Source organism: Pezoporus flaviventris, unplaced genomic scaffold (genome assembly GCF_033815535.1).
Source record: "Pezoporus flaviventris isolate CSIRO_AGI_PZ_B2104156 unplaced genomic scaffold, CSIRO_AGI_Pfla_v1 ptg000007l, whole genome shotgun sequence".
In the NCBI taxonomy this organism is placed as follows: Eukaryota; Metazoa; Chordata; class Aves; order Psittaciformes; family Psittacidae; genus Pezoporus; species Pezoporus flaviventris.
In genome coordinates, this window is record NW_026892555.1 from 60937209 (window position 1) to 60959788 (window position 22580).

Here is a 22580-nt window from a genome sequence, read left to right on the forward strand (position 1 = left end):
CATAAAGCATACTTTGGAACTTAGAACATCTTATCTGGCATTCATATGAGGTGAAAAATGCTTGCAGTTGAAAGCAAGTTAAGTACAGTTTTCCAGTCCTGAGTGAACTCGGCAATTTTGTAACAAGGTCTTAAAGGGCTTTAAAAGGTGGCTGCCATTGCAATATCTAGTGAAGATCTTAAAGTTGAGTGGCTTTCAGGAGGCAGAGGTACTTGGAGAGATTCTTCTTTGAGTCCATCAGGCTTTGTGAAAATGGGTGCTTCAGGGTATGCATGAAAAAATCTGCGGAGTTATTGGATGAGCACCTTTAGATTTCTTCTATATCTTACTCTCTCCCTGCTTCTGTCAGTAAGTTAATAGATTTTTCACAATTTATTTCAGTTGTGACATTTGGGAAATGTCAAACATTATAGGAAGTAATACTCTTGTCTTCCATTTCACCTTGAATCTGGTAGCCACAACATGAGGCATCATGTTTTCCTGGGAACTTTGTAAACAAAGGATTACATCATACAGTTTGGGGCTCTAGAGCATACTTGGATATAATTGTTTCCATTACAGTGCAGAAATGGTGACAAAGGGGTGTCCTGTAATTTGTACTGATGCTGTGTTTAAGAGAAAACAGCTGTATGCTGGATGACTGCTTTGTAGAGTAACCTTTGTTTTCTGTTCAAAAGAAATAGATAATGCTGTCAAGTGACAAACATCTCCTATCTCTGTTTCTTAAGCAATCTTAATGTTAGCAGTTCTTCAACAATAGTAAATAAGGAAATGCATGAAACCTTAGTTACAACTTTATGCAGTGCAATTCAGTTTGAGGTATTCACAGTTAACAGACATTTTTCAGAGGTGGCTTTATTTTTAAACATCGGGAATATTTTACATTTGCAGAGACTGCAGGAGGGAGGAAAGCACTGTTGCATAATAGCTGAACAGTGCAGCTGAGAGAGCAACTTACCTTCCACCATTTCACCACCTGCTCTGTGAACAGCTGTAATATGGATGCTGCTGTTAGAACCAGGATTTGCATGCATTATCTGTGTCTGGCTTTTTCTTATTTCCATCAAGAAGGGCAAGAAAAATGCTTATTAGACTTAAATCTTGTGCTTTTTCTAATTTTTATTTTTTTTTTTTAATAATAGACTCCCCTAAGTAGCTGCATGTCTACTTCTCTTGAAATGGATTGTGTGCAAAATGAAGCATGCAAGTTTTCCTTGTAGCCTGATGGGTATATTGCAGCATTTGGACCACCTGAATTGAAGAATTTTTTACATCAGAAAAACATGTGCCATGTAGTAGTGCATAAACCTGCACCTAAAGTCTTCAAACCAAGGCTATTACGGGTTTATTAATTTGAACTCATTAGACAGAATAGTTTGCTGTATCAGCTCCTGAAAAAAAGATGGTGCAGGACAGGACTCGGTGTGAAAGCTCAAGCAGAGCATAGAAATAAAACTGCTGTACATCTCAGTCTCCATCATTGATGTTTTGGACCTTTGATTGAACAATCTCCCTAGGCCTATTATGTCGGAAGAATAGTGTTGTCAGAAGGCTTAAAATGATGCATTAATCACTGCTTAAACATGTTCAAAAAGGAACAAGTTTCATTTATTCTGAAATTCCCAAGCATTTTTGGAACATGCATGCAGTAGAATGATGTTACATAGCCTAGGAACTTTGTATGCAGATGTGAAAGGCTTGTCAAATGTGTAGTAATTGTACAGAAATCTATGTAATTAGTTCTTTTACAACCATCTGACCTTTTATCTTTGTTTAATTATGTAGGGAAATTCATTTACCACTGAAACATAGCTATATAACAGCTGAAAATCAGCATCACTGAAGACAAAGACATTTCATATCTAGCTAAATTACAGAGACCATTCTGTTGAGCAGAATAAAATTACCATTTCTGGAACCTAACTGCATAATGTGATTCTTTCTGAGAAGTCATAAATGGTTTTGTGCACCAGCTTGACCAGCATGCTGACTCCTTTTCAGTGCAGGGACTATGGCCACAGTCTTGTTTTTCCCTGAAGTATCCTATGGCTGCTGAGAAGTGGGATGCTCCTACTGCATCCCAGCACTTCTCCCATAAAAAGCATGCCCCAACAGGACAATTTTAGAGATGTAAGGCTGAAGTGTGGAGAGATGGGCCATTTGCAGGTGTCAGCTGTTTGAAGGGGGAGCTGCTGTTCAGGGACAAGCAAACTGAGGTGGATGTTTGTGAGAGGAGAAGCTTTTTAATTGGTTTAGCAAAAAAATAACAATTCTGGTGTAAACATCCATTGTACTTAAGACGATGCACGGAGAAGTGAATTGGATGGTAGTAACTACTTGACTGAACAACTGAAACTGGTGGTTGGCATTGTGTTGCTTACGTGAGGGCCCACAGTGTTGTCGTGTGTTGTGTAAGTAGTAACTTTGGTCGTCAGTTTTTTGCAAGGAAGCAGGATGCATATTCATATACTCTTCCTTGAGGGCTGTCTGAGGTTGTTTCATTTTCAGAACTGGTTTTGAGATTCTGAGCAGGTGGTTTGCAAATCTGCCAAGGCTGTGTGTTTCCCATGCTCTGTTGTTCTTGAGACCGGATTGCATTGTTACGATTTTCTTCAGCAGAAAATGTTCACTGTGTATTGTTAATTCCTCTTTCCAGTCTTGTGACAACACAAAGTAGTTCAGCAAGTGCTAATGGTGTTCTGAGAAACTTTAGTTTGCTGCTGCTCTGTAAATCTGATACCTGAAATGGAATGTGATTGGCTGTGTTCAAGGTTAAACCCTTGGGTATGACCATACCTCTGTCATACCCTCAGGGACACTGCAGCCATTTGGAGAGGGTGCTATGCATCCTATTATTGGGATAATTCCATTGCAAAGCAGGAGTCCATACTTAAGATATGTAGTCTGGCAGTGTATTGACTCCTGATTTTGAATGTTTAAAGTTAATAACCTGGATATAACAGACTGCAGTATAGGATAAAGCTATAGTGGATGCTTTTTCTGAAGGTGGACTGGGGGCAAGAGTCTTAATAGTAGCATGAAGCTCTGGGCAGCCCAACTTATACTGAGGCTGTAGCTAGAGTAATATAGAGGTACTACGGGTTTATATCTACCAGGCAGAATACAGAGAGACAATAACAGCATCACAGGGGTAGTGAAAACCACCATAGCTATGAAAAGCATGAAGTGCAAATAAGCCACCCACAAAAGCACCAGTCAAACCCCTTTTCCCAGTGTGCTTTTCCCAATTAGCAACCTGTCTCCTCAGTCTGTGCTGTTACCGGGTTACTTCAGTACAGGAACTTCTTCCTGAAGTATTTTTTTGGGGCAGCCCAGACCTTTAAATTTGTTCTAGTCAACCTGCTGCAGCCCTGTGAAAGGGGTTGTCATTTGTCATAGAGTTATAGAATGGTTTGGGTTGGAAGGGACCTTAAAGATCATCCAGTTCTAAGCCTCCTGCCATGGGCAGGGACACTTTCCACTAAACCAGGTTGCTCCAAGTCCTCTCCAATCTGGCCTTGAATGGTGCCAGGGAGGGGGTTTTAAACAACCTGATGTAGTGGAAGGTGTAACTTACAATTACTGCCTGCTGGTTCATTCTTTGCTCATTAGTAAGCATCCTTCCTGCTATATTCACCTCTACAGGTCTATGTTTTCCTGTTCTACAAAGGAGAGGTTTTGCATTAGTGTGGTAGTAAAGGGCAGCACTGTCAGCTCTGCAAGCATAAAAGCATGTAATTTGTGAGACAAATATAGTGCTTGTTCCTTTTTATTTGCCTTCTGGTTTTGGAACTTCCAAAGTTTGTTCACTTTTTCAAAGTGACCCTGGGGGTCATGGGGATGTTGTTTGGTGTTGGACTTAAATTGAGAGTGTGATTTTATATGTTGTCATGAATCATGTTAAAGCATGATTCTTTGTTAGCTTTCTAACACCGTGTTAACACTCAAAGTGAAATTTAGCCTCTCTGTGTCTGTGTCCCAGGTTCAAGCTTGTCAGTCTCAGCACAACAGGAACTGTATTTGGTCTAACCACTCCCACTTAAATTCCTGTGAATTTCCTCACTGACTTTATTGACAGGAGGATTTGCTCCTGCCTGGTTCATATGAGCTGTGTACGTGGTTTTTAATGGTTATAATATTGTAGCAGATCAGCTTTAGGTTAATGGACTTCGCAAAAGGTGGATTTAAACTACAGTGAGATAAAAGTAGCTATACATTCCACTTGGCATGGTACCTGTAGGTATGAGCAGCCTTGTGTTCTCTGCAGCTTTGGCTCTGCTCCATAGGCAGTTCTGCATTCCCTAGGTCTGCGCCATGGGGCTGAATGTCTGCAAGAGGAAAAGGAGTGTCTTCTGTATGAGAAAAGTCTGTCTTCACAGAAGGAAGAAGTAGCCAGCGAAAGTCTGGTAACAGCCCTGGAGCTTCTTCAGCATATTTTCCACTAGTCCGTGTGAAGCCTTTCTTGATTATCTTGAAGGATACACAAAGCTGTTTTGCTCCAGACTTAAACTAGGACTAGCTAGAAGTGTAGGGTGCTAGTGCTTCCTTGAAAGTGAACTCTGCTCCTTCTGAAGTGACAGTTCAGGACGTAGCACCTACAACCGATGGCATTGTGGCTTTTGTGTTAACAAAACAATCTTCTGTGCTGTGACAGCAAACCTTTGACTGACTATATATTACAAGTAGGAGATTTTGGCAGAAATAAGAATATAAGAACATTCTCATCTTCTTTTAAATACTGTATACCTCTTGCTTTCACCCCAGAACATCAGCAAGAGCCTGCACATATGCATTGAAGCAACCAGAGAAGGAACGCTGAGAGGGCACAGTCCTCCCCTTGTCTTCCAAAATGGCATTTTAGTTTAAAACTGGCTTTTTGAAGAAGTGCTTTGGTTCACCTCACAGAGGTACAACTAAGAGCAGCTGTTTTCACTATACTTTCATCTCTTCTCTACTTCTTCTACTTTTGTGGGTTGTGTGTTTGTTTCAATTACTAAAACAATTTGCCACATACCCCCATCTTGTCCAGCAAAAAGAAGGAAACGCAGGTGTTGTGCATATTAAGACACAAGCTAGTGCTGTGCCTTTTCACCCATGCAGAAGTTGCAGTCCTCTGCTCTCAGGCAGCAGTCCTTGCTACATGTAGTTTACTTGTTCTGATGTTTCTGTAAGACTTTAACGTTCTTCTAAGTCTTAAAGTTGATCTGGTACACAACACAAGTTATTTCTATGCTGTTTCACTTGTTCTGATGTTTCTGTAAGACTTTAATGTTCTAAGTCTTAAAGTTGATCTGGTATGGAACACAAATCATTTCTATGCTGTAAGAAATCAGCAGGTGACTTCATATAATTTAGCTAAACTGAGATTGTCCTAAAGTTTTGACCTAACAGCTCTCCCCAAATCCAGCTGCAAGTAGTGAATGTAAGAGCTACCTGGGACCTGACTTTCAGGATGTTTGACGGTTGTATGAGCCTCACAGGAGAGGGGGTGCTGATAGAAAGAGGGACTATACATATGGACTGATGTGCTTAGTAATTAAAAAATAATCTTTATTATAACTTAAATGTGATAGGAAATATGGTGAGTACAAATGCCACAAAACTAAAAGAAAAAAAATAATTAAAAAAAAAGAATCAGAAGTCAGTACAAAAGGACACCTTGGAAGAATTCAGCTGATGGGAGAAGTGTGGTATAAAAACCGTAACATGGCTATTTTACCTGCTGCAAAAAGAGTCTATCTTCCTCAGTAAACAAGCATTTTGAACTGTACAAAATGTACTTTTTTAATTCAAGGAAGAATATATATTTATAAATATACAGATATGTACACTGTTGTAACATTCACAGTAAAAACAAAAACCTAAACAAAAGGGCCCTGGCCTGCCAAGTGTTTGGCGCACAAGGCTTCCTTTTGATGTGAACTGTTTGCAATCTTTTCTATGTAGCCTATGCAAATTTGGATACTTCAACTGACATCTAAATAGCATTTCATGCATAATGAACACAGTACAGGAACACTCTTCTGTTAAATTCTATTCACCTCCTCTGTTAACTTAACGCTCACAATCAACAGTTTGAAGTACTTACTGTCTTTCATCCTTGCAGTGGGGAGGGGGGGAATGCGTTCACTTCACCCTCTGTTTATTACTGCCTTCTAGGTCCACTTGTTCTAGTTCTTTGTATTGAAATGACTATAAAAAGCTACGATCCACTAATTAGAGTGTATGAAATCCAAGCCTGCCTGCAATTTACAGGAGCAAATGGCTTTGGGGACTCAATTAGCTGTATTCAGTCCTTCCTGGAATAAATAAATGCACTTTACCTTTTCATTTAGTTTTCAGAAACCTACGTGATTGATCCCCCTCACAAATCTGCATTAATAACAGCTTGTAGCTGGAGGGCAAGAGAAAGGAAATAAAAGACCAGTGAAGGCATTTAGAATGAGTCACCAAAGTGACACCTCCCAGGGTTTACATCATGCTGTTTCTGGAGGCAAATCTTGAAGAAACTTGCTCTGTCTTCCATTAATGAGAAGGCCAAGTGGTGGTCCTTGCTGCTGGAGTGTTGGTGGGAACACCAAGAGAAGGCTGCTTTGCTGTCCTGTTCAGGTAGCCTCCGACTTGTCCTTCTTAGGTACAGTATCGCACATCTCAAGCTTTCACGACAACTTCAAGGAAGTAAATGCAATACTCAGTAAAACAGATGAAGATGCCAAATCCTAAAAACTCAAGTTTGTTGAGGCTGAATAACTGTGATTACATCATACATTACTGATCAGTCAGGATAGTTCCTCAGCATCCAGCTGTTCCATCATGAGCTGCAAAGAGGAGCCAATAGGAACCCTTAAGCTGGATTTTAAATGTTGCCTTTCCTTAAGAGGTCTGTAAATTGCTACATTTGAGGGCTTTCTCCTAGAATTCTTCAAAGTCTTCCTTCTGCTCCCCACACTGAAGTGCAGCCTCATCCTATTAATGCCTGTCACGTGTAGGCAGGTGCTTTTCCACCTAAAAAGCTGTGGCAGTTTCAGTTCCACGGCGGCTTCCAACTCTAACAAATTCCCGGGGAAACTTGTCCAGCTGTTCATAGGCCAGTCTCCCATCTTCACCTGGATGCAAAATGTTAACGCATAATAATGTATTATGTCATTGCCCTACAACATTTAAAATACTGGATTCTCTGCTGTTAGGAAGTACTGTTCAGACACTAACTTCTTCCCCTTAAAATTCCTCTTGCTGAAGTCAACTTCAGAAATTAAATGGAAAAGTTAAGCATGCTCTGAATATTCAAATTATTTTATTTTCACATGTAATTTCCTGGTTTTATCTACAGCAAAGCAGACGCAGATGTGACTTGTATGATTAGATGACAGTATCTGTACCCTTGGCTTACTAAATGACCTGTAGTACTTGTCAAGATCTCAGTTGCAGCTGTGATATACTTGAGGGAGATGATGTTTATCTACTTCTACTTTGGACAGTATAAAGCTTACCCAATTCTCACTTCCTAACACTTTAAATAAGTGAGTCTAGCCACTTCTTCACTTTTACCACTGAAAACCAAGAAGCAGTCTATTTGCTAAATTTAACTATTTGTGTCTCTCACATTTGTTTTCTCTTAGGCACTGTCATCTCTGTGTACCTCAAGATAGAATTGAGCCTAGTGTGCTGAGCTGGCCATTAGGAACCAAAATGCTCTCTCTGTTTTGTCTACAGATCTCCCAGAGATTTCAGAAGTGTCCCTGCGCTAGTTGTTTTATAAAGTGAGCACTGACACGTCCAACAGCAGAGTGAATTCCTGCTGAACTGGTGAATGAAAGTATATTTGAAGGGCTTGCATAACTAAAATCACAGATGGGCACGCACATGGAGTAGAAATTCTTGCCTGATATAAAGGCCATTAAAATACAACTTTACTGCCCTGAAACTACTGGTTTGAGTACGGATGCCCTGAAACTGTGCGGCCTTGCTTGCAGTCACACACTGCTATGCAGCTAGATTACAGATTAATGAACAGGGTATCTCTTGTCTCAAGGACAAATGAGGGTCAATGCAAGGTGCCTGAGTTATGGTGTAAAGGACTTGCAGGCTAGGGTCTGCCCAAATAAGCATATAAATGAACACTTGGCAGTGCTGATGGCATTTGGGCGTGTGACTGTGGCACTACAAGGGTGATTGATAGGAGGGGATCTCCAAGAGGGGTTTTATGAGATGCAGCAGGCAGTCTGCTCATCCTGCATCCTCAATGCTGCTTGGTTTTCAAATTAATTATGAATTATTTCTGTTTGTCAATTTCTCCTTTGCTGTTTTTAATTTTCTGCTTCATCCTCCAGGCTCACACAATTCAATTGCTCTTTCTGGCTCATTTTCATGGTTTTCAAAATTAATGATATTTAAGAATATATATTTTTTTAGCCTGTTCGAGTTTCTAGGTAAAGCTTTGTTTCAATTTAGAGTCTTATGCTTGCATAACTTAGGTATCTTACATACTGCTTTGTCAAAAAAGAAAATTAATACTGCTCTAAACCAGGCAACTCACCAAGGGCAAGCAGGGTTTCGGACGCCACTTTTCTGATCTCTTCATTGTCAGACTGACAGAGTGTGACCAGCATTTTAATACTCTCAGTAGCCTGGGAAGTGCAAAAGATAAGATAAACTTTGTCATCATCACAGAGCCCGGCTGTTTTTGCCATGAAGCTTCTTAACTGTTCCCAGACAGTACAGTATCTGTAAAAGGAAGCAGTGCAGCAATGCAAAACAAAAACACTATTGCTGCTGCTGTTGCAATTCCTATTTTGCTGTTTGTACCTCTCAGATACTCTTTCTTTAAAGTAAAGCCAAGAACCACAATGAATTCATTGTCTCTTACCTTCAGGAACCTTAAAGCCAAGCAAGCTGCTTTCTGCAGCTGGAGGTTGGGCTGGGTTAGTGCTTCACAGTAATAAATCAAGGCCTGAAAAAAGATAGAGTAATGATGAAAATGTCTGTGTCTCTATGGAGCAGAAGGAGTGTGGAGGCATTGCTGCCCTGCTAAAGGGAGAGGGATTGCTGAAGTGAGCACATGGGATGGAGAAGCACAGCCCCTGCTACAGGTAATATGGTGGGATAATTCCCTACAGCAGATAGGGAATTGCCTGCAGACCAGGCCACTAGTTATTGCTTAGTAATCTCAGGCCAGCTTTTGGTGAGGAACAGTTCATGTGAAAGCAAGAAGCACAGTCTGGCATGCTTGAGAGCCTTTCCATATAAATTGCCAAAGAGCTTTAAATGGGCCTTGGAGTCTAAATAGCTCAAGACCTGACCCTTGAGATGGTCTCTCTAATGCAGAGGTAGTAATGAACAGTCTGGGATGGACCCTAGGGGGACTGCAGGTATCTATTATAAGGTTAGCATGAGCTGCTAGACCACTTTACTGTGTGGCCCTAGAAATCAGTAGCTACTGCTGAGCAAACAAACCAGTGTGAGCAGCAAATCTCAGCAGCAGTTGGCTGCACAATGAATTCAACTGCAGCATAAGGCTACATAATGCCCTCACACAAGGCACCTTGTGGTTCTTCCTGCAGACAGTGAACTAGGTATCACCTACACATGCCATATCTGTGACAGATCTCAAAGCTGAGCTGTGTCTGCCCAAGGTAGTCCATCCCTCCCAGAAATGGTGGGAGGTCTCATAGATGCCTCTTTTGGAAAAAAAAATACAGAAATCCCAGACCTAATTCTTTGCATGTTGGTGATGCTGAGGACTATTGCCTTGAAGCCTTGGGCTGAAGCCAAGTCTGAGACAGGCCAGCAGAAATGCTTAAGTGTGGAAGATACCTGGAGAGCACAGCAGTCAGTAAGTACCTCAGTTTTGGTTAGTACCTGTTTAGTGTAATGACAGGTAGAAGCAGACTGGTGTAATGACGAAAACAGACCTGCATATTTGCAGAAAAATTAGATGGGAAATCCCCCTGGGTAAGTTTAAATCAAGCTTGGAGCAATTACTTTATATGTGTAGACATTTGAGACACATAGGCAGAAAAAACGTCACGACGATACAGGTCTCTTATGTGACAGGTGATTTTCTGCCACTTACCTTCTCCCTGAAGTGCCTGTTTTCTGCAGTAGCTGTCAGAAGTGATGCCACAGTCTCACTGACTTCATTTTTATTTTCATTGAGAAGTAAAGCCAAAGCTCTCAAAACTTCTTGCTGTGGTGGAAGGTTATTGGAGTTTATTTTGGCCACGTTTTGCTGCAGTTTTCCATCTTTCACTGACTGCAGCACCTGAACCACAGAGGCTACAAGTGCAGGAGAAAGGTCCTTGTTATTTATTTTATCCTTTCAATATCCCAGATTTCCCTGCCAGCAATCCTCAATTTATACTATGCAGACAAAGTACATGAAAAAATCCCCCTCTGAGTAACTGCAGTATTGCAGTGTCTGCAGGGGGAAGGAATTGTTTGGGCTGTAAATTGTGCTGGTTTCCCACCTGTTTTTCCAAAGGAGATGAATAGATGGGCTAGGTGGGACACTGCAGCATTTAACGCCTACTCTGAGCTAAGGGCCTACCTGTCAATCTTCACTTTCTGCTTGAAGATGCAAATCCTCTCCGTAACAAGTGAAACCCACATCCTTGTCAGGGTAGTGACTTCCTGAGCATCTTTATGAGAGCTTTTCCTAGGCAGATTGATGTCCATCACCCAGAGCCATGTCTAATTGTTCCAGAGGAGGGCTGAAATACCTTTTTACTTCCAGGTTTTTGAGTAAAACTCCCCAGTAAGCCCAAATAATAATGAAAAACTAGGCAAGGTTCCTCCAGTTCCCTCTCAGAGAAGAAAACTTGGCACACCAGGGAATGCAGTGTAGAACACTCTAGATGCTCTGTGAAGCATCTGCTTCTCTTTAGCTCTCAATGGCAGAGCCTGTCAAACACTGAACTGCTGTGATACCTTGGCTCCTGAGAATCACTCAGGTGTCTTCATTAAGGATAGTGAAAAACTGGAATGTCATCCAGTCATCCAGGCAGGCACAGAAAACCTCCCAGCCCACCACCATCAGTCATTTCCAAAAAACTAACTTTCAACATAGTTTTTCCCATTTGAATATGGAAATGGAAATAACTGAGGAAGCATCTCCATCAGCTCCTTTCTTTCAGTGGGTTCAGGTGCATTTGGACCTGCTATCCAAGGCACTTCCTTGACTCTTTTGCCCCCTTCTTTTGTAAAATTAGCTTCTGGGCTGAACTGTTTTGAGCTGAACTCAGACACCAATGGACTCCCCTGTTAGCCACCAGAATTTATATATCCTACCTTCTTTTGCGAGCTGCAGCAAATAGCTTCCAAGGTCATTAACACTGTGGCTGGCAAAATAGTTGTAATACTGGAAGACGGTAATGATCTCAGAGGACATGCTGGAGTAGAGGACAGGCTCCGTCCGATCCAGGATCTGAGACACCAGGATCCTGAAGACTGCAGGCAGTCATGGACATAGGGAGATATCAGTGAGGGAAAACAGCTGCTGGCAAAATGCTGCAGTCTACTTTAAAGCCAGAAAGAAAGAACCATATTTGCAAAGCCAGATACATCCCAATGTTTCTAACCACAGCTGTGGCTAGGTTACAAGCTAGACAGACCTTCTCCCTGCCTAGCTCTTATCACCAGAGGATATCTTTGTAAGGACGAACCTCTGCCAGTTTACTGATGGCTAATGCAGATTTCTATCCCATCAATACAGTATTCTTTCTACCCGAATGATATCCTGAATCACTAAACACGTATCCACATGCACTGTCAATTACGACTCTGCGATGCTACTGTACTTCACTGAGATGCTCACAGAGACAGGATTTGGCTTTTGGCTTTGCTTGTTTTTATGTTCCTGCGTGAGCATGTGGCATGAAGAAAACTAGTCTGAGGCACTGTCTGTGAGAACTGTAGCATGGAGGAGGAAGGAAAACAGTACTCTGGGTAGGCTTCTGCAGTGCAGGTGCTCACTCCTGAGCAAGTCACCCCGCTTCCCTGTTCTGTCCCACAGACATCTAGTTTTCAGATAAACTCACTCGAATGTGTATGAATTTCATCCCCAGTGCACTGTAATGGGGCATGGACGTTATACAGACACATAAAATTACGTGTGAGGATTTGTACTTCAGCTTGTACTTTGGAATAAACTTACTTTCCAGTTAGCTCATAAACATCATTAGATCATAAACATCACTCTATTTTCTTTTCTGCTGACCTCACCTTTTTCCCCTATTCTGATCTCACTATTTGGGGCCAAAACTGTTTTAAGAGTTGTAGCATTAGACTTAAAATACAATCTTGAAGCTGTGACGAAACAGACCTCAAAGGGTTTGGAAAACAAAGCAATGAAGGTCAAATGAAGGTCAAAGTACACAACTGTTCTCCATTTTGATAACTGACACTTTTTTTTTTCTGCAGTAGTTGGTACCTGTTTCTGCAAGTCCTGGACACTCCTCATTCACAGTGGTGGCAAAATTGGTATCCAGCTGCTTCATCATCTTGTCTGCAGATGTGTGATACACTCCTGAAGGGCCAGTACACTTCATCCAGAAAGCCAGCAATGATAGCTTCTTGTGGAACTCTGGAATTGCTGGAGGAGAAGGCAATATGAACAATGAAACAAAGCAATGCTAGAAGCATCAACTTCCAGAAGAGAAAAGATGGTAAGAGCAAAAGAAACCTCACCTACTGATAGACAGTTACTGTTTAGTGTGTCGCCTTGTGCCATTACCTCTACAGAGTGTGATTATGTGCTCATCCCAAGTTTGTGCCATACTTTTTCTGTTTCCCATAGCAGGATGTGAGAAAATTTGCTCCTGATCCAGCTCTGGGCATTCACGTCTCTTCCTTTTAAATACCACAAAACACTAGGAAATACCACAAATGTTCTGCACGAGACTGGTCCCTTCCTAGCACTGCTTTGTGGCCTTGGGTAAGTCACTCAACCTTGCCTCAATTTTCTGATAAACAAAGTAAATACACCATGTTGTATTTATGTAACATGGCAGAATGCTCACAAGGGTAACTATGTGCTTGTCAAATACTTCCAAGGTATTAAAATAGATGCATCAACAGGAAAAAATAACTAAATAATTCTCCATAAAGATGGCAAAATAAAATTGATAAAATGTTCAAGAAGTTGTATTATGCCTCCCATAGTTATAAGGCAGATCCTGTCTTCCCTTGGGAAAGAGGAAAGAGAGGTGGAGGAAGAATTTGGCTCTTCAGAGGTGGCAGCATCCCCACTCTATCACAGTGGTGGTGGACCTCTGTCCGTATTCTACACAAGCAGGATAAGAAGTCCTTTCTCTTCTCAGTTGCTTGGTTTTGGATACCAGAGCTGAAGACGGTATAAGGTCCCTGACCTGCTGTGGCGACTGCTACATCTGCTGGTAAGTCATGAGTTGGCCCTTATTACGGTGACATCTCCTCCAGTGATGGTGAGCTCTGCACAGCGCTCATTTCAGCAGGCATGCATGCCCAAACAAACCATTTTCAGAAGGACACCCCCTAAATTGTCTCTTACCATCAGTAAGGGAGGTGATGTTTCCCAGGTTCTCACTGCTGATCTCCGCGATATTCTCCATCACGAGGATCTGCCTGGACAGCTTATCCAGGAGGTCTCTTGCCACAAAAGGTGTTTTACTGGAGAACACAATTTGCTGGTGGAGACAAATGGGGAGAGAGGAGAAGGAGTCAACCTCAGAAGAAAAAACAACTGGCAACTGAAGTGCAATAGCAAGTTCACTGCCCTGGAACCATGGCGTCTCCTTAACTTTGACAGTTATTTTTCTCTGGGATATTGTATGGTCATGGCTGATATGCATTCTTGCTTATATCTCATATAACACCTACATCCAGACCCAGACACTTGATTATCCAGGCAGCCATTTGCATATGTAATTTCTGATTTACGCACTCTGCAAAGCTAAAGGAATCTATCATCATAAGCCTTAAAGCCAGAACAGAGTATTAATCTGACTTTCACATAATATATGCTGCGGACTTACCTGCCTGGGGGCACACCAATGGTTGCTCTTTCTCCACTCCATTTCAGCTCTGATGAACTACTCGGGTGCCTTTATGAATTTGGTGCTTTCTCCCTGCTGCTGACATCTTCACGTCATTGTTCAGCAGTCCACATAAATATTGTTCATGTCCAATCTGCTCCATGTGTGGACAATAGCTTGAGCTCACCTCCCCTAGCTGCATATGTACTGTGTACTCTTGTATTTAAACCAAAACCCTCCCTTTTTCTCATACTTGTGAGTCAGCAGTGTCCAGCTCAGTACTAAAGGTAATGGAATTTGGCTTGCTCTCTATTGCTTCAGTGGGCCTCTGGGAAAATAAAGCTAATTATATCTACGATGGAAGAGCCAAATAATCACAAAGGGGAAGTTGCTGTATGTTTTGATTCCCAGGGAAACCCTGAAGCCCTTGCTTGCTGGAGGTTTAAAATCACATTTCCTGTGCTCAGGTTCCGAAAAAAAGAACGGCTCTAAAACGTTGTGCTAGTTAGCTGTGAGCATGAACAGACAATTTTGATGTCTGCCATGTGTCAGGGGGTTGTCATGTGCTGCCTTCACTGCATCTGTTGCAGACAGTCCACCTCACTTGCACAAATTCATTTCTGCTCTTGAACATGGAGGCCTTGTCTCAGTGGGGCCACAAGCTTCTGGTTTACCACTGAAGACATGGGCTGCTGTAACCAGCGGCCTATTTCGTTAGGACCTCCTGGTGAAGCCAGTGGACATTTGTAACCCAGAGCAGGGCCTGCCCTGCCAGGATGGAAATCATAGAAGCATAGAATGATTTGGGTTGGAAGGGTCCTTAAAGATCATCTAGTTCTCACTCCCCTGCCATGAGCGGGGACACCTTCTGCTAGACCAGGTTGCTCCAAGCCCTGTCCAGCCTGGCCTTGAACACTGCCAAGGATGGGGCACCCACAGCTTCTCTGGGCACCCTGTGCCAGTGCCCCACCACCGTCATAGTGGAGAATTTCTTCCCAATATCTAATCCCAGTTTCCCCTCTCTCAGTTTAAATCCATTCCTCTTGTCCTATCACTACATGCCCCTGTAAAAAGACCCACTCCAGCTGGTTGAAGGTGAAGGGTGTCACTGCCCTACCCCACACAGCTGCTGTCGCTGTGCTCACACTGCCTCCCAGGAGCAGCACAGACCCTGCTCGTACCCCACGTTACAGGCACACACCGGTGCCTGCAGGAAAACCCCACATTTCCCCAGAGGAGCTGTGCCGGTACCTGGATGAGCTGCGTGCAGTACTGCAGGTGCTTAACTATGGTGACATCCAGGCTGTCGTTCCCCGTGGTCAGCGGCAGGGGGCTGCCGGCCACGCTGGTGCCCACGCCAGTGTCCTCGGTGAGAGCTTCGCTCAGGTGTCCTCTGGCTTCCGGGTGCTCCGTCCTGTAACTGGGGAGGACGAAGGGAGGAAGGGTCAGTGCAGGGCCAGGCACGGCCGTGGCACACACACACAGACACGCTCACTCGGGGAGAAGCAAGCAGCAATGCTGGAAGCAGCCACATCATACCGCGAAGGGGCAGCGCCGCCTGGCCGGGAGCCGGAGGGCCGTACCCACCGAGGGGACGGCTCTCTGGGCCCTGACTGGTTTTCCCTGAGCGATGCAATGCCCTGAACAGCAGCCCTTTTTAACCTGCAGGCACTGTCGCTTGGTGGTGACAGCTTCCTCTCAGCTGTCGGTGAATCGCCTCCCCAGTCAAGGTGGATTAAGCACCGTTCGTGCCATCCCGAGCACCGAGCTGCTAAGAACAGCTCTGTGCTTCCCTTGTCCTCCTGCTACCAAACCTAGTGCTCGTTGCAGAAGGAAAGGAAATCCACTGCTGGAGTCAGAGACATGATGTTTTCATAGGCTGTTTCAGGCAGAATTTGTACAGCTTGCTTTGCTAATTGTTTCTGTAAGAGCGTAAAGCTGGCCTCACTGTGTTTTAAATCCTTATATCCAACATTGTCTTGTACGAATGTGTTTAAACACAAAGCCTGAGGTCAGCCTCCAGATGGCAAGTGTATTTGGCTGCAAGTTCAGAAGTTTCAGCACTTGCAATCTTTACACTGAGTCACACACTTACACATCTAAAAATGGAAGCAGGAATCTACACTGTCTGGGGATGAGCCAGAGGGGAAAAAAAGAAAATGTAACTTCTACTTTCGCTTAAGGGATTTGAGTTGCTTTCCGAGTTAGCTTGTAACTGACTTACATTTTTGCTGCCTAATTTCAATTCATGCTAAAGCGCCTGGTTAAAGCCGGATCCTTAAATCAACACAGGCTGAATGAGCTCAGTGCCATTTCAGCAACGCCATTTTCCAAGTTTGTCTTCCCACCAAGTCATATTCTGGAGAAAAAGATACTCAGTGTGGTGGTGGGAACTGCACGGTGGCTGCTTGTTTGCACTCAAAATCCTTTTAAACAGGCCACAATAAGCTGCAAGAAGCATTGCTCCCTGGCTGGGAAGCAAGGGGTGCCAGGGAGCCATGTTCTTTTCTTTTTTTCCAGCTCTAGCACTGCTTATATGCCTGTTGGGCATTGTGTCAGCTGCAAGGATGCAAACATGCTTTTAGGATCTAATGACTGAAACACAGCATCTTAAGGTCACACAACAATGACAGACCACGGCACAAACACCACAGCTATTTCTTTTTGTTTTTTTCTTCTCAGAAAGACCAAAAGTGATGAAAGAAGGGCAGGTAACACGCAGGGCCATGAACAGAGTACCAGTCATCACTCTTACATTCCAAAGGAAACCTACACCATGCTGCTTAAATCTGGCCCTGTGTTATTGTTACTGACAAGCTTAATCCACTGCAAAGACTCATTCGGCTAGAGAGAAAAGACAAAGGGAGGGGGGAAAAACCACAGAGGAATTAGTAATTGCATCCAAGGAAAGCCAGGTCCAAACCTATGTCAAGGAAGAGGCTCTGCCAGTATTGATGTCAGCTTAATTTAATTTAACCTTCTCCTTTGGAGGGCAGATTGCATATATTTCAACAGGGAAAAAAAATGATCCTGGAAGCTAAAGATTTTGTATGCAGCAGCCACAGGGAACCCTCTGACCCTATGAACTCATCAAGGATTACTCAAGTCTTCCTTGAATAATGTGTGCACCGGGATCCCCTGTTAGCGACAAAGAGCTAGGGTATCAGTTTGGCGTAAGCACAACTGGCAGTTACTACAAACTTACCTATTCTTCTCAATCTCAGTATCTGAAAATACTGAGTCTGCACCTCCTCCACCATTACAAACCTCCACACCACCACCATCCTCATCATCAAAGTCAGAGGTGTTCAGGAAATCAAAGCTCTCTAAAGCACTTTCAACTGTTAGACTTAAACTGGAGGACCTGCTTCGGCTTACTGCTGGCTTGCACTGCAAAGGCAGAACGAACCAATGAAAACCCCAGATATTAGCTACTACTGAAAGAAAAGAAAAAAAAAAGAATAAAGCTTAAAACTTTCAAATTCTTCATTTTATTTTTTAAACTTCATTTTATTGGGTGTTTCATTTCAAACCTTCATATTCATAGCACATACAATCAAAGCCTGAGAACTGGAAAACCCCTTCCATTCCTCCTCCCCTCCCCATCCTACCCACTTTCCTCCCCAGAGCAAAACCCTTAAGGGCAAAATTTGATGTATTTTATAGAAATGAGGAGTACAGCTTGAACCCAAGTGACTCAGCTTTCAGTGTTCTCCGAGAGGAGAGACAGCAATTAACACGGCGGAAGTTGAAAGGGGAGGGCATATTCTGTAATTACTGTTCTCCAGCTACAGAAGCCAATTTCTAGATGTCCGATGGCGTTGGGATTTATTCCAGATGTAACTCCAACAGACCTTAATCAGGAGTAAACATAGTCCCGTATCTGCAGATTTAGTCATGGGATGAGAGGACTATTGTGGCCTTCAAAGCCACATGGCTTATCAAGGAAAAGCCAAATCAGGCATCAGAGTTGACAGAGAAAGCCAGTATTGTAACTGGGAAGTTATCAGTGGTAGAGAGCGGGGAAGAAACGTGACAGAAACTGTGCTGTTGCTGTAGGAAGTATCAGACACTCTGGTCCCACATGATGACGCATCCAGACATGCCTACAGAGTTGATTCCAGGGTCACCTTGCAGGAGCAGATGTAGCTTGAAGGATCACCTCCACTGGTTTGTGCAGTGACTTCAACACCTTTAGCACCATGTGGTTATTAGATCAGAAACAGCCAGGAGCCACCAGTGCTGTTACCCGAGGCACATCTTCTAGGCAGGAGCCAGGACTGTCTCAGCTTGTGGAAAGAAATCCATTGGCCTCTGAGCTGCTGCTGACTCAGCACCAGCTGCTCTAGAGCTGAGGGGGGTTCTGTTTCCAGTTCATTTGCACACAGTATTAATTTTATAGCAGTTGTATGTTAGCACTTGACTCTACAGCCAGGAGCCGGTCAAACACACTTCCCATCACCTCCATGACACAGGTGGGTGCTGTATTCTGATTCCTCTGCCAGCACTGACTGTTTTAGCTACCATTTCTTTCAGGACTTCTTCAGGCAAAAGCAAACAGCAACATGTGGGCTTCTTTTCTTTGCCCATCTAATATGGCCAAGAGCGATTTCTTCAGCCACAGCTGGATTCCAGCTCAGCATTTTTGCATGGGGAGTCCAGCATGGCTGCTGGCAATGCAAGCTGATCAATAGGTGACACCCAGACATAAGCAGATCTGGAAGAGGCAATTCATCTCAAGAGTGCAGGAATCCTGTCTGCGTACATGTGTCCTCTCCCCCCCATCCCATCCTTTGTAACTTCTGATAAAAGGAGTGTAAATAAGCACTCTCCATTGTCCCTCTGCTGTTTGAATAGTTGAACTCTTTGTACAAGTTGCAGAGCCGCCAGAAAGTTAAAAAGTAACAGTAATGGTAGCTTTGCCTGCTTGAACCTCCTTGGGAAACAGTGCAAAACCCAGGGGCTACAGGCTGTTAAAAAACCACTTAACTTGGGGAAGTACCATGCAGCTGCAAACACCAATGGGAACAAGGATATTAACAAAGCTTTTGTGTAAAGATGATTCTGAAGGATAAACACATCCCTCCTTCCTCCTCTGCCATGTTTTTGAATGATGAGGCTTAAGTGATTAGCAGACAGACTTGCATATGAATATGAAGCATTTGAAATGATTATTTCCCATATAATACTCTTTGCACAGTAACGCCTCTAGAGTTGTTACCAGTCACAGTGATCAGGAGTAAAGGTATTAACAACACACATGCAAAACACTTCTCTTTTTGTCAACACTTTCTGTCCATTCTGATGTAATGACAGGATGTCTCTCATTTTGAAAATGGAGGGGGGAAAGAGGAAAAGGCTTGAAAGAAGCCTAGGTGATGTGGGGATGGCAACCTTTAGCAGGACTCGTGCATCTGAATCCCTTTGGTAATTTAGAAGGTTCAGATTCTATGGCTGCAAGGCCCGATCCTCAGCTGATGTAGTTTTACACAGCTCCACAGTAGTACACCCACTGAGGATGCAACCCATAGATTTAAAAGGCAGAAGGTTGGCTATAATCTGATTTTCAGTATGGCACAAAAGTGAGAGAGAAGGGTTTGATTTAATTACCCCTCTGCCACTGCACCTTTTTCTTTTTCCCCCAGGTTTTGACCACGTTAAAAGGTCCATTGCTGGAGAATACAAGGCTACAGTAAGCACATCATTGACCACAGAAGTTTAAAAATTGAACACTGTGAAAGGATGCTCCAAGCAGGAGCAAATCTACTGCTACTGCGGAGTTTTACTGGTCTCCAAAAGCCCTACTTTGATGTTTGCGAGGCAGGGGAGGAGATTCTACCCACTCAGATTTTCTTTAGGGTAGTATTTTCTGAAAACGTACTCACTTTTAGGATGTCATCTAGATGCATCACCTCCTGGTCCAGGTCCTGAAACTCTTTATACTGCTCTTTATGTGGCTCAAGAGCTAAGAGAAGCCCTTGCAAGGCTTCTTCAATGCTTCCATCCAGATAAGACTTGTATCCTTCTGATTCCCCACTAATTGACCCCTCGCACAGCAGCCTCTCTGGGATCATGGGTGCCTCAGCTGATGTAAGCCTTTTTACCAGCTGCTTCGTGATGTTACCCTCATAGGTATCCAGCTCCACAGGCTTGAGCTCTGAACCTTCATCTGTGTCCTGCAGGAGAGACACTGGGACACTTGTTTCTAGGAAGACATGATCGCTCCCAGCATCAGAGGTCTTTCGGCAAACTTCAGGAGCTGCCTTTGTGGTGCTCTTGTTCTCAATCACTGCGCCCTCTCCCTGGGACAGCAGGTCCTTCGGCTCAGTGACAGAGTCTCTGCGGGAGTCACTGCTGCTACAGTCCAGGCTTGAGCTCTTGGAGGAGTTGAGACCTTGGTGCTGGGTGGGGGTCGCAGTGATGTCGGGGCTGGAGCTGACATGAGCAGAAGAGGGCTCTGCTGAGTTGGCAGGGGGCACGTGGTCTTCATAAGGCAGGTCACCAAAAGTGAAAGAAAGAGGCCGTTTCTCAGTGGTCGCCGTTCCATTCTCAAAGACATCATCTGGCAAATTTGACTGAAAAGGTAATAGAGAAGGAGATAAAATGTTTTTCATTCAGCACTGGAAAGAGGGAAAAAATACAGTGTGTGCCTGGGAAATAAAAACATAAGGAATAGGAATAAAGAAGCATTCGAGACTTGAAAGACGGGAAAGACATTTCAGATCCAACTTCTGCTTTCATCTGGCACCGCTCCTGATTTCAGCAGGAAAACTGCTGGGACACTTGGGCTCAGCATCTCTCCGGTAAGCAGAGAGCTCTAGGAAGCAAGTCCCAGAACAGAGACCCAAACTCTGCTTGTCTTACCAGATTCCCTCAGACAGCATTTCCAGTGAGCTTCTCCAGTTCCTGCAACATGTCTCTTTTTAATGGAGTTGTACGTAAGCCACCCTGTATGCATTTTCCTATCCATTATAGATTTCTCTTGTATTTATTTTCTGACTTCTAAAGTAGCAATCCCCAAAATTTAGTGCTGTTTGCTCCAAAAGTTTCTCTAGTACCATGGCATTTAAATGGTGACATTACTGTGCTATTGCTTTTCTGTTGAAATTTTGTTCTGCATGTGGATATCTCTCCTAATTGTTGAGCATGAGTTATATAGAAGTCTCATTCGACAGGAGCTTCTGCCAAAATGAAAAAGAATTCTGTGGTGATGTATTGACCAGGCCACTGATCATTCAGGAAACAAAACCAGCATATACAGACCCAAAAGTGATCACAGCATGTCATGTCTCTGACAGACCTATAGAGAAAAATCACTATAGGAGTCACAACCTGCCTATCTGACCTACAGATCTTGCTCTGTTTTGTGGCCAACTCACAGAAATGCACAGCACAGATGAAAGGCAACTACTATTTTGCTGACGATTTGCTGGAAAGAACCATAGACATGCACGCATTGGCAAGGTGCTAAAAGGTGCCAAAAACTTTTTTTTTTCCCCAGCACTATTAGCAGTCTTTTTTTCCCCCTAAATATAATTATACTTGAAGGTTTATTTCTTCTTTTCCTCAATATGGGTATGCTTTTAGCATCTGAAAGTCATGTTACTAAGCAAATGTTTAACATCAATCAGTGCAGCGGGAGATTTTTAGAGAATACCATTAGCTTGTATTCCTGCCCTGCTCTCTGCCCACAGATAGTTGGCTTCTGATCATTATCCCTGTAGAAACCAAGAGGAATTTTGATTCAATGGGAGCAGCATGGGCTCACAGTCATGTTCTCCCCTCTAATCAGTCAGCAAAATGAGTGAGTTGCAACAGAGAGCGACGCATGAAGCATGCGGGGGAATGGAGATGCCACATGGGGACTGACAAAAACCTTCACCAAACATAAACGAAGACTCACATATAGCTCTAGCTTTGGGCTTAGCCTGAGCGATGGCAGGTCACTAAAAGAACGACTGCGACGAAGCTTGTCAAAGAAAGTGTCTTGCAGAGCATCTAAGATTGTCAACTTTGGCCTGTCTTGCAGGGGATGCAGCCATTTCTTCAACAGTTAAAGCAAAGAGGGTGTGAGGAAGGGCAAGTTAAATGAATGCTTTACAGCAGTGTACTAGATTACAGGCATGGGATTCAGCACTTGTAAAATTCATATCTGTACAGATGGTCTATTCAGTTTATACGCAGTCCTGATTAAGCAGTCAGGACTTGATTCACACAAAAATGTGGGAGCACCCTATGAATAGCTTAGGTACGGGAACAAATTTTAGCATGGGATACATTAGAAATACTAGTGCTGTAATGGTTGTTTAACTACTGTTACAAAATGAAGACACGTTTTAAAAAGCTGATTCAGGTTTTCTAGCAGGCAGGCAAGAATAGGTATGCAATAATTTGCCACATAGTTTGAAAGATGCCAAGACCACGGCCACCTTTTAGGATTAGCAGCTAGGAATGCACTTTCATTATAAGTATTTGTAAGGGTAACCTGCTGCAACCAGGGGAAAAAAGCTTCAATGTGTAAAGCAATGAAATATTTTCAGTACTTGAACTGCTTTAGGGCTTCTCATTACA

The 22580-nt window shown here is 43.3% G+C and overlaps 1 protein-coding gene and 1 long non-coding RNA gene across 2 annotated transcripts in view; one reads left to right on the top strand and one right to left on the bottom strand.

Moving 5' to 3' along the window:
• Nucleotides 1-5526: 5526 nt before the first annotated feature.
• The window catches only part of RIPOR2 (RHO family interacting cell polarization regulator 2), a 64132-nt gene continuing 47078 nt past the window's right edge, over nt 5527-22580 (bottom strand). Inside the window, 11 exon segments of the mRNA XM_061448945.1 lie at nt 5527-7070; nt 7072-7106; nt 8537-8627; nt 8867-8950; nt 10073-10275; nt 11287-11445; nt 12428-12589; nt 13526-13661; nt 15261-15429; nt 17215-17399; nt 19895-20584. Of these exon segments, the coding sequence (XP_061304929.1) occupies nt 6780-7070; nt 7072-7106; nt 8537-8627; nt 8867-8950; nt 10073-10275; nt 11287-11445; nt 12428-12589; nt 13526-13661; nt 15261-15429; nt 17215-17399; nt 19895-20584 (2205 nt within the window). The 3' untranslated portion in view covers nt 5527-6779.
• LOC133267044 (uncharacterized) lies at nt 6976-12881 on the top strand. The gene is made up of 3 exons (XR_009742617.1): nt 6976-7806; nt 12418-12662; nt 12794-12881. It is a non-coding gene; the product is annotated as an uncharacterized LOC133267044 (long non-coding RNA).